The 16,530-nt window shown below is 39.9% G+C and overlaps 1 protein-coding gene across 17 annotated transcripts; it reads left to right on the top strand.

Moving 5' to 3' along the window:
* Positions 1 to 9: 9 nt before the first annotated feature.
* Positions 10 to 10,081, top strand: Ssbp1 (single stranded DNA binding protein 1). 17 transcript variants are annotated; one of them, XM_087659099.1, is made up of 7 exons: positions 10 to 49; positions 665 to 727; positions 3,282 to 3,342; positions 5,016 to 5,156; positions 5,641 to 5,728; positions 6,749 to 6,851; positions 9,936 to 10,081. In XM_087659099.1, exons 2-7 carry the CDS (start codon positions 704 to 706, stop codon positions 9,951 to 9,953), a joined length of 435 nt encoding a protein of 144 aa, XP_087515225.1. In that variant the 5' UTR covers positions 10 to 49; positions 665 to 703; the 3' UTR covers positions 9,954 to 10,081.
* Positions 10,082 to 16,530: the final 6,449 nt, after the last annotated feature.

The raw sequence follows: 16,530 nt of genomic DNA on the forward strand, positions 1-16,530 counted from the left end.
GCTCTGTGCGCCGGAAGCGAGCCGCTGGCAGTCTGGGCTTGCGCGTCAGGTGAGGGAGGAGAGAAGGTTGAGACAAAGTTGTGAGTCCGTAGTGCACGAGCGCGTGCGGGCCTGGGGAGCAGGTGTGCGGCTCCTTGCTGGAGTCTCAGTGTCCCCGCTGTTCCCTGTGCAGCCTGCGATCGCCACTTTAGAGGAAAAGTACCCGCTTATCCCCGCGGCAAGGCTGGGAAGCCGGGCTTACTCAGCGCTAACGGGAACGAAGGCACAGATTTGAGTCCTTTCGTAGCAGTATTTATTATGCCCTTACTGTTTGTAGAGACAGTTTTAGGGGTTTAGAATAACAGAACAAATTAGAAAAATTGTCTGGAGAACTTATTTTGTCAAGCAATTTTAGCAGACAATGGATTGGAAGTGAGAACAGGTTTTTTTCCCCTCTTCTGCTGGTTATTGAACAAAGCAGTTGGTTGAGACAACAGAGTTTCTTTTGTCTCGTTCTGTTTTTGTTTTTAAAAGAAAAGAGGAAATCCCCACATGTGCAAAGATGTGGTTGCAAATTGGGTGCACATGAAGTTGGGTGCACTTAGGATTTAGGATTAGTGAACACGTGTGTTCTTGATGTATACTGTAGTTTTTGATTTATCACTTTTTCCTTTCTTTCCTTTAGGAAAAGCCTAAAGATTAGGTTATAAGAAAAACCGAAGCCATGTTTCGAAGACCTGTGTTACAGGTAGTCACTTTTCTGCATTAGTGAACGCTCAACCGTGTTTTCATAGTCTGTAGCCATGTTTTGTTTTGTTGTTGTTTTTCCAATTTTGCATACATATGCACAAGTATCTTAGGCCTATCCATCATGTTATATGTATTTATTTGATGGGGAAGATTCAGGATGGATTATTTTTTTGCGACGCTCATAATATTTACTGAATCAAAATGATTTTAAATTGTATTCACATATGTAGTACAAATCATTAACTTAATAAGTGTTTGTTACCTGTGCTTAGAACAGAGTATGCATTTAATTATTGAAGGTGTTTTGGTTTTGTTTTGTTTTTGAGACGTCAACTCCTCTAGTTGAGGCTATCTTGAGACTCACTGTTAACCTGAGATGAACAAAAACTATGATCTTCCTGCCTCTGCTTTCACACTGCTGGCATTTCAGGCTTGCACCACCACCCTTGGCTTCTTCCATCATTTTCCCAGATGGCTCTGGTTCCTTTTCTGACCTTCTGGCCCTTCTTCTCCCCACTCCCATCTTGCTATCCAGACAGCAGAGCTCACTTCTCTCCACAAATCCATTACCATTCTGCAGTCCAGTCTGGTGTCCTCTACTCTGGCCAGCCTTCAGCAGGCCTCGCTTAGCATTTTTCCTCACTGTGGCATGTGGGTACCAAGTCTTGTAAATTCTCTCTATGATCCTTCTCCTGTTAAGATTAATGAGCCACATTCATTATAAAAGTCTGTTATCTTCCCCATCTTATTCTCAAGTTGATCTATCTATAGCTCCCTGCTTTAATCTACACATACTCTGAGCTTTTTTAAATTGAAAAGTTATACTATGGTATCTTTGAAACCAAGCATGAAGTTTGCATTTTGAGAGTATTAAAATTCAAGAATCCTTTCCCTATTCTTTTCTACTAGGTTATGATCTGTGTATGTGTTCCTAAGATGAGGCATGTTGTTAGTTGGTAACATTTAATGAGCTCTGGCTCTTCTGAATCACACTACTTTCTATGATTATGACATAGAAACTGATTAGCAGTTTGACGCTGTGTTGTGCATAACATCTTATTCTTATATCTATCCTCAGTGATAGTATAAGATCACTCCAGGAAAAGGTGTTCATTTGAGCGGCATGGAGTGAGAAGACCAGTATTAAAAGACCAGGGAAGGAAACAGGTCTCCACTGGAATTTTTAAAAAGCTAGGTCTAGGAATCATACTGTGGTCATCTGACACCTCAGAGTTGGAGCCTGCCTCTGCCCTCATTTGCATGGAGAAATTGCATAACTGGAAATTACGTACACAGCAGCCCTCACAGGGCTGAGCAACAACCAACTGAGATAACCCTTCTACGTGGTAGGAATTACATTCCACAGAACTGCCTTCAAAGTGAGTGAGTGAGAAGTTCTAATTCTAACTCACGAACAGAGAACTTCAAAACAGGCAGCATCACCTTCCTCCACTGCCTGAAGCCTGAAGTGCCTCTTAACTGTCAGCTGCTTCCTCAAGTCTCCTGAATAAAGTTGTTTTCTTTCTGTTGCTTGTTCTAAAAGAATTCTTTGGCCTCCCAATCCCTTTCTTCCCCAGGTGGTTCCCTGCCTGTTACATTAACAGTGCTGCCACTTGGGAAACGTTTCTTTCTGAGAACATGTCTAGCTCTCTGAACTCTCTGAACTCTTCTTATCTGGACGGTAACCATAGAACAGAATGCCTCTAAGACAGCAGAGAGCAAGTTGGAAAAACAGCTTTGGTGTCACCCAGAGTTTTAAGTCATAAGTCACCACTTAATTCCTAGTTTACTGGAAAAGTGGTACACTCTCTGGGCTTTAATTTCCCATGGATCCATGGTAGGGATAATTTGACTTTGTATATACAATTAGTTAAGGATTAAATGGTAGTAGGTATAATTCGCTTAGTGTATTAAGTGCTGCTGCATTCTTTTCGCTAATTATGACTTAATAGCCATACCTTTGAACCATATTATTTGCTCTGCTTTTCTTTGACTTCCTGAAGGAATGAAGCTTTCCACTGCACCAGCTCACTATAGAAGCTGTTGACCTTTTGCAGCAGCCTCAAGAAATCAGTTTATTTATCATCTTTGCTCATTTTTAAATGAAACATTCTAGGCCAATCATTTGAGATCTCTATTCCTTATAAATTTTGAGCAACCATTCAGGGAAAAATGTATTATAGTCCTTGTCAGTTTTTATCCACAGAGCCTGTTCCGATGTGAAAAAGATACACAGCAAATGTAATGGGTATTTGTTGTTATTTAACCTGTTTCTTATTCACTACAGTTTAGAATGATGCTTAATGCACAGTATGCTAAATATTGTAACAGGATGATTGCTTTTTCTGTTTACTCAGTTGATTTATAACTACATTCATTAGGAGGCACTGGTTTCTTTCTCTTCTCCTTTCTACTCCGTTCTCCTTTGCCATCCTTTCCTGGAACTTACAGGAACTGTTGATTAAGTGGTGAATAAATATGAGTAGGTTTTCTATTGGTATTTCTCTTTTCTAAAAAGTTTAAAGCTGTGTTATTTGTTTGTTCTTTTTTAGGTATTTCGTCAGTTTGTAAGACAGGAGTCTGAAGTAGCCAGCAGTTTGGTTCTTGAACGATGTAAGTAACAGATTTCTAAGTTTACAATGTTATTTATAATAGTGTGCTAATACTCTCAAAGTACCATAGAACTAGTGGACTATGTTTAGCCATGTGTTGCAGGATATTTGATCATACTGTGAACATCGAGATTGTGTTATTTACTGAAAAACAAAACAAAACAACAAAATTGTTTCTAGTTGCAATGTGGCTCAGCCTTAACACGTACCTTTTAATCTCTCTGGCTGTAATACAAACATGCTTTTAGTATATACCCTTAATCTCAAACAATGAAGGTAAAATTAGTTTGTAGAAGGAAGCACCTATGTTTGAAAGTGATGTCTAATTGACTGGCAGACAAAGTGAATCAGAAAGATTTGACAGAATAGCCCAAATCTCATGAGAACATGGAGGGAAAGGAAGCTACCTCAAGGGCAATGCAGAGAAAGAGGAAGGAAGCAGTTTTACTGGGATGGTTATAGAGGGACAGGCTGCAGAGAGAAAACAGGCTAGACACAGGTGAGGACAGAACGAGCCAGAGGATGAGAAGGAGCCAGAATATTAGAGCATATTGCTAAAGTTAGTGTGAAGCCAACCAGAGCAGTTCAGTCAGAGGCCAGGAGAGAAGCCAGATTGAATCAGTCAGCTTGGAGAGGAGTTTGAGCCAGAACAGCTGAGTTTACCAGCCAGCCAGAGTTTAGAAAGAACAAGAAAAGGGTGAGCTTATTCAGCAGCAAGTCTCGGAGACTGAAAACATTCTAGGCCTAGATTAGATTGTGCAGAGGCTAGAAGCTTCCAGACTAGGCTTAGGTTAACATATTAAGGCAGTAAGTAAGCCTTGGAGACGAAGATACTTCAGACAAATAAAAGACACTTTTACAGCTAGGCAACCCATCCTACATTTGGTTTATTTTACCCTTGTGCCTCTAGCTGTGAAAACCTTGTATAAATAGAGTTATAGTGTGGCTATCACTCCCTCCTGCTCCACTCTCTGACTCAGTTCTTCAAGACCGTGCTGTAAAGGGTACAAAGGAGACTGCCACACAAATACTTTTTTTGTAATATTTTCTTAAATCTAAGATTTGCTCTTTTAGCTCAAGATAAAGAGCTTAAAGTTTGTCCTGTGGGGCTGCATTTTGCTCACCGCTTTCTTGTGAGTCCTTTCTCCCCTCAAGACTTCCTTTATTTTCCTTTTAAACTTAATTTGTTGATCTTCTATACCTTGAGTTTTTCATAAAGTAGAGATTAATGTTGAAGCAGTGTTTGTAGTTGTTCATTCTCTGGGTATTTCTGTCAGTTTCAGGTATGGGTTTCTCCTGTATAACTATCCTGCACATTAGAATGAATAGAATTAGGCAACAGAAATGGTTATTTCTTACATCTCTGGTCTCGAAGGCTAAGCCCAGTCTTTCAGCCTGGTTGGGTTACCTGTCAGGCATCACTCACTGGCTGGCATTAGTTTGTCTTTATATGGCAGTAGTGGGGTGGTTGGTCTCTTCTTTCCTTATAAGGCACTAATTCCATCATGGAGGCTTTACCCTCATAACCTCATGTAAACCTAATTACCTACACAGGGATCACCTCCAAATACTGTCCCACTGGATGTTGAAGTGTAGAGAACCAAGTTTTTAGGATGCATAAACATAGTCATCAGCTGCTTCTCAGTCTCATTTCATCTCTGCTTTATATTTCAGCTTTGAATCGTGTTCAGTTACTTGGGCGAGTAGGTCAGGACCCTGTCATGAGACAGGTGGAGGGAAAAAACCCAGTCACGATATTTTCTCTAGCAACAAATGAGATGTGGCGATCAGGGGACAATGAAGCATACCAAATGGGTGAGTGTAAGAAGCTCTAGTTATTTATCAACAGTAAGTAGACATTAGTTATTATTGCTTACCTAATACTAAAACTGTTAACCTACAGATAGTCTGGCTTCATTAGTTCTCCTTCTCCTCTTCTTCCTCCTCATCCTCCTCCTCTTCCTCTTCCTACTCCTCTTCCTCTTCCTCCTCCTCCTCCTCCTCCTCCTCCTCCTCTTCCTACTCCTTTTCTTCCTCTTCTTCCTCTTCCTTTTCTTCCTCCTCCTCCACTTCTTCCTCTTCTCTATTCTCTCTTCTTCTCTCTTTCTCTTCTCTCTTCTTCTCTCTTCTCTTCTCCTTTTTCTCCTTCCTCTTCCTCCCCTTTCCCCTTCCCCCTCCCCCTTCTTTTTCCCTCCCCCCCTCCCCCTTTTTTTGTTTAAGGAATTGTAAACTTGTTTTCCTGAGACATGTTCTGTGTTGTTGGCATCTGTAACCCTGTTTCCTGTATCTGGTGGTTTAGGTGACGTCAGTCAAAAGACAACATGGCACAGAATATCAGTGTTTCGGCCAGGCCTCAGAGATGTGGCTTATCAGTATGTGAAAAAGGGGTAAGTTAGAGAAAGTATCTTCTGGATTGAATGGCCAAAAGAGTAACTAGTGTTCTCTTGTCTGCTTTTTCCTTAAGTGCTGACGTTATTCATGGAAAGTCTCTGGTTTAGCCTGCTGACAAGTTAGGGCAAACAAATAAATGAGGCAAGGTAATGCAAAGCTACTGATGCTAGAGCTGCAGATGCCTTTTGCAAAGCATTGACAGCATTTGTCTGTAGGATGTCCTGTGTCCCTGTGACCAGGGATCGTAGACGTCATGTCTGGACTATTTGATGTCTGATATACTAAGTTATTATGGTAGTTTTTACGATAGTTATTTTAAATTTGATAATTTTTTTTAGAGCTGGTAATTTCCATTTGTAATGCTTAGGTTGATTATCTATTAGAAGTGTCTTTTGTGAATGAGTAGCGTAACAAAAGAGTGTTTTTATGGATATACTTTTTATGCTTAGAAATAGACTTGTGGAACTAAAATATTTTATGAGAAATAATTTTAGCAGTGACTAGAATTTCAGTTTCTTTGCAGTAATTGCACACCTTTTCTTCATGAACGTATGGATATGTGAAGATACATAAACACAGGATATTTGAAGGAACAGGTCAACATTTCAGTGCGTGAGAGAGAGAGAGAGAGAGAAACAGACAGACAGACCAACTGACAGACAGACAGACACAGACTAGAGATTGAACCCAGTGCTTTGTATATGCTAGGTGCGTGCTATATCACTGAATTACATCTCCTGTACTTTATGTAAAGTTTTAAATTTGAGTCAGGGTGCCTAAAACTTCATTTCTCTGCCTTTAGCTCCTGTGTGTTGGATTATGAGAAGGTACTGCCATCTGGGTAACACGGTCCTTCTTAACTGGATGTGCATTGTGTTTCAGTTCTCTTTAATTTTGAAATTGAAGAAGTGTTTAGCAGCGTGCAGTTGTTTCAACTTGTATTGCTTCCCATGCCCTGACACCCCGAAAGGCAGGAGTAGATCCACAGACTGAAGACTGTGCATTTCTTATATCAGGGCTCGTATATTTGTGGAAGGCAAAGTGGACTATGGTGAATACATGGATAAAAACAATGTGAGGCGGCAAGCAACAACAATCATAGCTGGTAAGAAGCCCGTGGTACGCAGCGTTTCTTGTTCATTAAAAGGCTTGGCATAATATAGGCCACTTTCCCGGGGGCTCTAAGTACCCCTGATGGCAACGCTACAGGAAACTCCCCAGAGGACTTTGATACTTTTCATTTTACTGTTTGCTAACACTGTCCACATTTATTTATTCCTCTAAAATTGTACTCACATGTTTAGTTCAGGAGGAACTCTGCATAGAGTATAATAGCAACTTGCTCCTGCAGTACAGATGTAACTGGAAGCATTTACTCTCAGTGTCTTTAAACACTGTATAAGCACATATTCCAAGGCAGCTGCAGAAGGGTGATGTTAGGAGTTTGAAACTGAACGTGCAACGACCTTCATTTGAAATTTAAAAACTTAGGTCTTTAAACAAAACAACATGGACTGCATAGACGTAAAACAATATGATAGAGTTCAAACCTCTAAAGTTTTAGAAGAATTTTGGAAACAATACAGCTGTTTATATATCTGTAACTTAACCTGAAGAAATGCTTTTTTGTATGAAATTATATATAGATTAATGAAATATAGATAGCTTACCAATTTGATACCATTTTTTTAAAAGTACTGCTTAACAGATTTTAATAGTATCATGAAAATTAAAATGTTACTAAATACATCTTTTAATGAGATAGACATATTTTATTACTTCTTGAAGAAGTTGCTAAAATTTATAAGCCTTAATTTGCTTATTTTGTTTTTGTTATTAAACACCTAGAAACATGTTTTGTAGATAGGAGTGAAAAATCTTAGTGAGATGTGCTATAACAGTGCTCTGTTGTCTGAAGCGTCTGAGTAGAGAGAATGGCGGCTTGGCCACTCGTGTGCTCACCACTTAGCACTAATCGGCTGCTTTTTTCTCTTCCAGGATCAGTTGGAAGTGACATTTTCTATTTTATCCATAAATGTTAGCTTGTATCACTGAAAGAAAAAGTTGTGTTGTAACACGGTTATTTTACCCAATGTTGAGATTATTATGGCATTTCTGTATAAAAAGGATGTCATTGTGCTCACTCTTCCTTGGATTCCCAGTTTTCTTATCTGTATGCTTTTAAAAAATCCTTTTCTTTCCCCTTGTTCCAATGGTTATGTCTTTTTTTTTTTTTTTTTTTTTTTTTAACCTTGAGTATTTCTTATTTACATTTCGAGTGTTATTCCCTTTCCCGGTTTACGGGCCAACATCCCTCTAACCCCTCCCCCTCCCCTTTCTTACCGGTGTTCCCCTCCCCATCCTCCCCCATTGCCGCCCTCCCCCCACAGTCTAGTTCACTGGGGGTTCAGTCTTAGCAGGACCAAGGGCTTCCCCTTCCACTGGTGCTCTTACTAGGATATTCATTGCTACCTATGAGGTCAGAGTCCAGGGTCAGTCCATGTATAGTCTTTAGGTAGTGGCTTAGTCCCTGGAAGCCCTGGTTGCTTGGCATTGTTGTACATATGGGGTCTCGAGCCCCTTCAAGCTCTTCCAGTCCTTTCTCTGATTTCTTCTATGTCTTAATCACTGTTCATATTGGTAAATTATGTTTTTAAAGCAATAATCACTTATTTTCCTAATAGTTTTTTTAGAAAATATATTGACTTTGAAAACCAATGTAGACATTTTTAATCTCCATTGTGTTCCACTGTAAGGCAGGTATGTAGACCGCTGTGTTACTTGAACTGTTGAGTTGTTAACAAACTGAGGTAGATAGAGAAACATTTCACATTGTTTGCAGTTTTCCTTTTTCTTATCGTAGTTGTTATCGGTCTGGTCAGTTGACTATATAGTTATAGTTCACAGAAAACATGAATAGCATTCAGTGATGTTTGAAGAAACTATTTGATTTTTTTTGATTACATATAACTGCTTTTGCTTATTGTATATCAGCATAAGTTAAAAAGCAAGATCTCTTTCTCATGTTGCAAACACTAGCAAATATAGTGATTTAAAAATATATTTAGCATCCTAAATTATTTTGTGTGGTTCTTATTGTTTATTTGTTTTAATTCATTATTTATTATTATTATTATTATTATTATTATTATTATTATTGACTCCTTCCATTTATCTCTTATCTCTATATTAATTTTTCACTTAAGGGTCAAATCTGACCTTTAAAGCAAAAACAAACCAGTAGATGGCGCTCTTGGCTTTTTACAGTGACTCCATTCTAATCCTGTTACTGTTAACTGTCTTTTAGATCCTTTTATAGTAGATAACTTTAGTTGTGTGTGTAAGACGTACACAAACAGAGGCAATAAATAAGGACATACATATATAAACACATCAGGCTGCAGCTGTTTGCCCAACAATTCGGACTTCATTACAGGACCATTACTCCTGAACAATATACAGTTTTTGGAGTTATCCAAGAAATGCTACTTAACCTCTTTATCTTTGGTTATTTTTAGCTAATTTTCTTTGAAATAATCAGAGCAATGTCCACTTCGTTTTTGGATTAAAAATGCTTGCTTTGTAATACTTACAACTTTTTCCAAAAATCAGTATATGAAATTCAATTTTTTCTTTTTCTCCTTCCTTCCCTCCCTCCCTCCGTCCCTCCCTCCCTCCGTCCCTCCCTCCCTCCGTTCTCTATTCCTTTCCTTTTTTTTTTTTTTTTTGGCAGGGTTTCTCTGCATAGCCCTGCTTATCTTAGAATTCGCTCTGTAGATCAGGCTGACCTTGAACTTAGAGTCCAGCTGCCCCTGCCTGCTGAGTGCTGGGGTTAAAGGTGTGCACCACCACCACCCAGCCAGTGTATGAGGTTCAGTCTTGGACTCTAAAACGAATCTGTTTCCTGCATTTGCTCAGTTGTAAGCTGGCTCTTGCACTTTGCCGTATGTAACAAAGTTGTTGCTGGGGAGAACTTAAGGGTCTCATCCTGTAGTGAAGTCTGAATTGTTGAACAAGCGTTTGCAGCCTCTTCTGTTGGATTGATTGATTGATTGATTGATTACCTCTTGTGTACCTCGCATGAACACAACAAAAGTTACTTATTTTGAATCTTTACTATCACTAAAGGGTGTCTATGTTGGAGGGAAGTTTTCAGTGAAATGAAGACAGCATTCTGACACTGACACTTTGGTCTCTTTCTAGATAACATTATATTTCTGAGTGACCAGGCAAGAGAAAAGCCATAGAACGGATGATTCATCGTTGATCATTGTTTGGTACAGTCTCCTTTGCAAATCATGTACAGTCTATAGTTTAAAGACAAAAATTAAAATTTTTATATAAAATGAGTGATAATATTTTTCCCGATTGTCATATCTTTTGTGTGTGTGTGTGTGTGTGTGTGTGTGTGTGTGTGTGTGTGTGTGTGTTAAGCCTGTCATTTATGGTACTTACCAATTGCTTATTTGTTTTAGAAGTGGTTTCTCTATAGAAAGGGTGAAGTAATGAATTCTCAGGCTCTACCTTGTGTGTGAGGCCAGGGCATACATTTGGAAAGCCCTTTTCTGCTTCAGACTTGTCCTGTGGTGTTTCACCACTGGTTACTTTAGAGCCTGTGTCAGGAGTCTGTCTGTCACGGTTGTAAACACTGATGTTCTCACCTACCTCTGTAGCTTGGGAGTCAGTTCCGACTCTGCTTGGTGTACCCGCACCCTTACTGGTGTTGGCATGGACGAGCCACTCAGTAAGTGCTGACAGGAAGTGATCCCGAATCGAAGGGACTGCTGAGCACTGGTTAGCCTCTCGTCCAGACTGTTTTAGAATTAATCCAGCTTTGTATCACACTTCTTGGCAGTTTTGCTGTCATGTCTTTGAAACCGTAACAGCACTAAGGGCCTGAATGAAGCTTAACTACAGATGATATAGTTCCTCTCCTGGTACTCAAGTCCTTTCTGTACTACTTTCCATTTCAGAGTTTATTCCATACTCTTAAGGGCGGAAATGAAGATCTTTTTGTGGTGCTGGGAATCAAACCTATGGTCATGCTAGGCAGGCCCTCCCATTGAGCTATACCCATTTCAAGGGTCTTTAAATACCTTTGATTTTGCTTCCCTAGAGAGTTTGGGTATATTTATTTAATTTTATTGTGAATTTATTAGTAATTTACCAATAAAGAGTATATAAACTCAGTTTTTTATATCTTTTTTTTTTGTTCTAACTGTTGTACCAGCCATCTATAGTCATCTTACAGCTTTCGAGAAGTCTGTTGCTTTGTTTAGTGTTTGAAATTCCTGTCTGTCTGTTCCATACTCTCCCAGCCCCTGCTCCCCAGCCCAGCCTATGTATTTGTTCTTTGCCTTGAGAATTTAGGTTATGTTGCACTCTAAGAAGTTCAGAATCCATGCTCGGTGCTATGGACTCTTGCTTTCTAATGTGTCCTGCATACATGAACAGCCTTTATACTGACAGTGAAGTTTGTTTGAAGGAAGGAGTAGTTCCTTAGCTTTACCCCATCCTTTCCCCGGAACAGAGAAGTTGCTGTCCTCCCTATCTGCCTACTTTTTCTGCCACTTGGATCATTGGTCAACATACTAGACCTTTCTGTGGTTTTATGTTGAATCTGGTAGAACAGTGTTCTGTTTTGAGCAGCTCTCAGGTCTTTTTCTCAGCAAAGCAGCTTTTAAAATCCTAAACATTGTGAAAGGTTATATGTATTCCTGAGTGAAATTTAAACCAGGTGGAAGTGGAAAAATCTCATGAACAAGAACCAACCGGAAGCCAAACCAATCCAGAGTGTAGGCTGCAGAAGTAGAACAGTGCATCCTGCAGGATCGTCTCTAGGAGCTGAAGACTGCCTGCCCTCCCTGTCTCTGAAGGGCTGAGAGGTGGGGGCAGCAGCACTTGACTCAGGCTTGCTCTTCTGTCTTCCTTGGGACTTCAGCTGATTCCACGCCAGTCAGATTTGCTGGAGCCTAATCCTGTGCAGCCCCATCTGAGACACTTCGCTGCTGCCAAGCGTGACCTGGCACACAGACTGTAGAAACTTACAGCACTAAGAGACTGTCGGGATTTGTGATTCAAGGTTGCCGTCTTACAACTTCTATTTTTTATATGGTTATATTGGGACTTAAATTTGCAGAAAACTGCCCTGCAAGTTTGTTGTGGGTTTTTATTCCATATTAAGTGGAAAGATGACTACATAGAAAAGTAGGAGAAAACATGTCAAACAGTATGTGTGGTGGTATCCAATTTTTTAAAAATTATTTCTCAAAAGTAAGGAGGGTATATATGCTCCAAAAGGCTGAAGGAGAAGTGGCAAATGCTATGGTTGTCTATAGGGGTAATGTGTGTAGATCCTTACTTTATACTTCTCATGCGTGCTTTTAACAGCAGAGTATGTATCTTAAGATGGGGGAGCTCTTTGTTGAACCACAGAGCATTACTCCTGCTCCTCCTGTGGCCAGTGCTCCTTCATATACTGAGTGATGAGGAAAGCCTTCCGTACATGTACATACCCCAAGTCATGTGCCTTATGCACCTTATGCTTGTGTACTTTGTCTTCACTCACCGGTTAATAGCATGTGCATGTCACTGAAGGCTGCATTTTAAAGAGGGGCCAGTATGAGACCCAGTGTTTACTTCCAGTACAGTTCTGACTGGATGGTTAACTCATACAACCCCAAACACCAAACACATTGCTTCTGAGGCTGTTCAGGGAGATTGGTTATTGTTGCTCATCAGGTAATATAAGCTAAGCTTAATAGCTGAGTAAGAAAATCATTAAGAAATTTTCCCTTGTTCCTAAAGAGACCATTTAATTCTTAAAATTAGTTTCTCCTCTGCTCAGATTATCCCTTTGCACCTACTTAGCTCGGCCTCGCACATTGTGCCGTGTTCGTCATTCATTGGCATGGAAATACTGGCATGGAAATGAGAGCCGGATCATTTTTCTTACTTTCTTTCAGGATTTGCATTATATGCTGTGAAGACTAGTGGGGGTAACAGCAAGACAGATTATTAGCAAAGGAAGAGTGTTCTCAGGTTAGTAAGTTACAGGGAAACAACTGAGACAGTGACCACAATGGTGGTAAAGACTGAGCCTTCTTACTCCATTGGATGAGTCAGATACTGTGGTAAACACATTTTATTATTGTCTCATGTTTTCCAAGAAGACAGTGAAATATGAAATTCAGAAACAGAAAAGTTAAAGCAGTGTCCAAGCCATACAGTAGGACGTTGAACTCAGGTATGTGAACTTTTAGCTTTCTTCCATCGACATTCATACTCCAGTGGCCTGCTGCAGCCCAGCCACCCACTGTTGTATTGGAACGTCACGTAGAGTGTATGCGTCCTAGAATACTAGAAATAAATACTAGGTTTCAGTTAGGGAAGACTCACAAGTGAAGGGAATACTCGGCCTCTTGTTCTCTCTTGGTGATCCTGTAGGAAAACAAGCCACAGTCCCTCTACTGGCGTGTCCTGACAATCCAGCTTTGCTCGCGTCAGGCAAGTGTCTCCTTACAGGTCAGAGTAATTTCAGTGTGTCCGCTGTTTTCTCTGTTGACCTACCAAGAACTGAAATTGTCAGGACTGCTCGGGAATTCTTGAGGTTCACTGCCTGGCACCAGTGGAATTGAGGTTTGTTCTCATATCTCAGTTTTCCTCTTTGTCCCCTCAGCTCCATATAGTATAATAGTCGGTAACTTCTGTGGTTATTGAAGCATGATTTTTTTTTTTTTTGATTTTTAAAAAAATTTCAATTATTTGCTTGCTGCCATGTTTTAGACTACAGGGTCTTATTTTGCTATAAGAATCCATATCAACTTTCTCTGCCTTGTGTATTGTTTTAAAAGGAAAAACACAAGGGCGGTCTGTAGTGATAATTGTCAAAGGTAAGGCTCTGCAATAAAACCACTCAGATTCGCTTACCAGCTGAGTGTAAGTTACTTAATTTTCTCTGCCCTCAGTGGTTCCTTTTTCTTGAGTAAAACAAGAATAGTTATACCTACCTCATAGGCTTACTTTGAAAAACTCTAAATATTACAATATTTGTGACTTACAATTATAACTGAAAACTGTACAGAACATCTTGGCTACTATTGTAGCCATTTTAAATAAGGCTTGTTATTCAACTACTTAGGAAGTCTCATGTGGGACTTGTGGGTGTATTAACGGTAGGGTGGTTTATTGTTTGACTTTATTGTTACTAACTTCAGTGAATAACTGACACTTATTCCACATTGGTGGTATGGTATGGTTGATTTAATCTTTCTTGTCTACCTACAATTGGGATTTTACACTTCAGGTAGTGGGGCACCTGCTGTATACAATGTAGCAAACATACCTAGGCCCTTTAACAATGTAGCAATACATACCTAGGCCCTTTAACAAAACCCATGTGTTAAAGGAACTCACTGTGAGGGCCAACAAGGAAGGAAAGCAGAAGATGGTGTACTTAACTGTGGTTTGATTGAGAGTAGTTCAAGAGAGGTAGCACATAAGCCATTGTTACCAGAGGAAATAGCAAGTACAGATGCTTTTGAACAGTAGAAGACAAGAAAGTAGGTCTGGGCTAGACTTTAGAGGACTTTGGAAACTCGGAGAACTTCAGCCACGTGGATCTTCTAAAGGCTTGAAAACAAGTATGTTAAAGATGTTCTTTAGAGAGAGCACGACAAAAGTGGAGTGATGGGTAAGAACTGGGACAGCTTTAGGAGCAGTAAAGAAACACCAGCAGAGTACTTAGAAGTGTTGTTAGGATGCAGATAAGGAATGACTTGAGAGGCATTTGGAATTCAGGTGGACTCAGCACATACTGGACTCTAGTTTTCAGTCAGATCCTGTGTTTGCTGTAGCTTACAACTATCCAAGGAAAGGGGTGGGGATAGCTCAGGGGGTAAAGTGCTTGCTGTTCAGATGGCCAGAACCAATTAAAAAAAAACCCAGTACACTTGTACATGCATGTAATTTCAGTCTTAGGCATAGACAGGAGGATTTTGGGGCCTTGCTAGCCAATTGATTAACTCTAGGTTCAGTGAGAGACTTTATTTCAAAAATTAAGGTAGAGAACAATAGAGAAACTAATGTGGACCTTGGGCTCTCCTTGAGTATACATGGGTATATGTGTACTAGCATGGGTACGTCACACATAAACACACGTGAAAAAGTCAAGAAAAACATACAGCTTCTTCCTGACATTTACTCCTGGCACAGTAAGTAGCTGTAAGAGAAAAAGCAGCCAGGTGTTTGGAGCTTCCTCCTGTCAGATGGGTAGTAGGCAGTGATGTTCCATTTCTGGCTGTGGGAGCAGACTTCAGAGGTGAGCGTCAGGTTGGGGATTTAGCTCAGTGGTAAAGCGCTTGCCTAGCACGCGCAAGGCCCTGGGTTCGGTCCCCAGCTCCGGAAAAAAAAAAAAAAAAAAAAAAAGTAAATATTAAAAAAAAAAAAAAAAAGAGTCAGAGGTGAGCGTCTATGGGAAGTCTATAGTTAGCCAAGCTAAGAACGTAGACATTAACCCTGGGAAGACGGGTTCTTTTCTGGGTCCACATGGCTCTGAGAATTCAAAGCTACTTAGAATGTAAAGCATAAACATGATTAATATACTACCTATTATCCATTATTTATATATTCACAGAACTTGTATTTGTTTGAAATAACAGGTACAACTCATACCGCAGTCCTGTTCTTTGTGGTTATGGATTGACAAAAGGTTATGTGCAGAAGTCATTTGGTGAAGCTTGTAGGAGAGTTCTTAGATGAGCTGTTTGGAAACATGCCCTTGTATTTCTCTGGACTCATCCCTTGACCTTTTCTCTTTTCTGTGATGGAAACATGTTGGCTGAACCTCTAGGTGCCATCCAGAACACGGAGTAGTCTTCAGGGTGGAGGATGGAAGACGCTGAGCCTGTGATGACGTAGAGCCGCCAGAGCACACCCAGACAGGCCGCCGCTGATTCTTTGGGAGATCAAACAAACCTCTTGTGTTTGTGTACAGTTAGATCTTTCTTACAGTTTCACACGTATCCACCTTATGTCCGTATATTGTCAAATCTCTGCTTTTTGGTTTTGGATATTCTTTGACTGTAAATTGTAGTAAGAAAGGCTTATCACTGATCCCACATTATTTTCGATTCAGACTATTATAAACATGTGGAAGTAGTTGGACCATGAAAAATACACAAAACCTTAGCAGTCAGATTAAACAAGCTTTTTTTTTCCCTCGATGGGGAGTATTTCTTAAGTACTAAAATTTCCTTAGGATCCCTAGTGAGGAACCTTAGCTCTCCTAAGGAAGTAGGTAGGCTGAGAATTGTCTTTATATTTCTCTTAGAGATGGCAGATTAGAAAACTGAGTTGGGAGGCTTTTCTAAGTATAAATAAGTTTTTGTTTTTGTTTTTTGTTTTTTTTTTTTTTAAGGTAGGTAGGGCTATTAACCTGCTCAGGCAACCAGAACAAAATACAGATTGGTAGTTTGGAGAGCAGACATTTTCTTTTACTTCAGAAGCTGGAAGGCTGAATCCCTATGATCTATTCTGCAAAAGAATCTTCATGGCTGCTGTCTTGCTCTACTCATTTGGCCTTTATCTTATATACTTGCAGTAGCAGAGCCCTATTGATCTCAACTAACCTTAGCCTCTTCCTTAAAAAGCTCATCATCACGTACTTTTCTGTGTGGTATGTTACATGGAGTCTAAGAACTATGGATTTAGAGGGCAGGGACATAATACAACCCATAGCATTGGCAGGAAGAAAACAACCCAGTTTAACATTTTAAAAATAGGAGCTAAAATGCAGGCA

Source organism: Rattus norvegicus, chromosome 4 (assembly GCF_021556685.1).
Source record: "Rattus norvegicus strain SHRSP/BbbUtx chromosome 4, alternate assembly SHRSP_T2T, whole genome shotgun sequence".
Classification (NCBI taxonomy): Eukaryota; Metazoa; Chordata; class Mammalia; order Rodentia; family Muridae; genus Rattus; species Rattus norvegicus.

Excerpts from the sequence above, each read along its gene's own strand:
- Ssbp1 (XM_087659086.1), top strand. The coding sequence starts at position 704 with ATGTTTCGAAGACCTGTGTTACAG. Across the intron at positions 728-3,281 it reads TTCGAAGACCTGTGTTACAG|GTATTTCGTCAGTTTGTAAG; the intron begins GTAGTCACTTTT and ends GTTCTTTTTTAG. Across the intron at positions 5,157-5,640 it reads CAATGAAGCATACCAAATGG|GTGACGTCAGTCAAAAGACA; the intron begins GTGAGTGTAAGA and ends CTGGTGGTTTAG.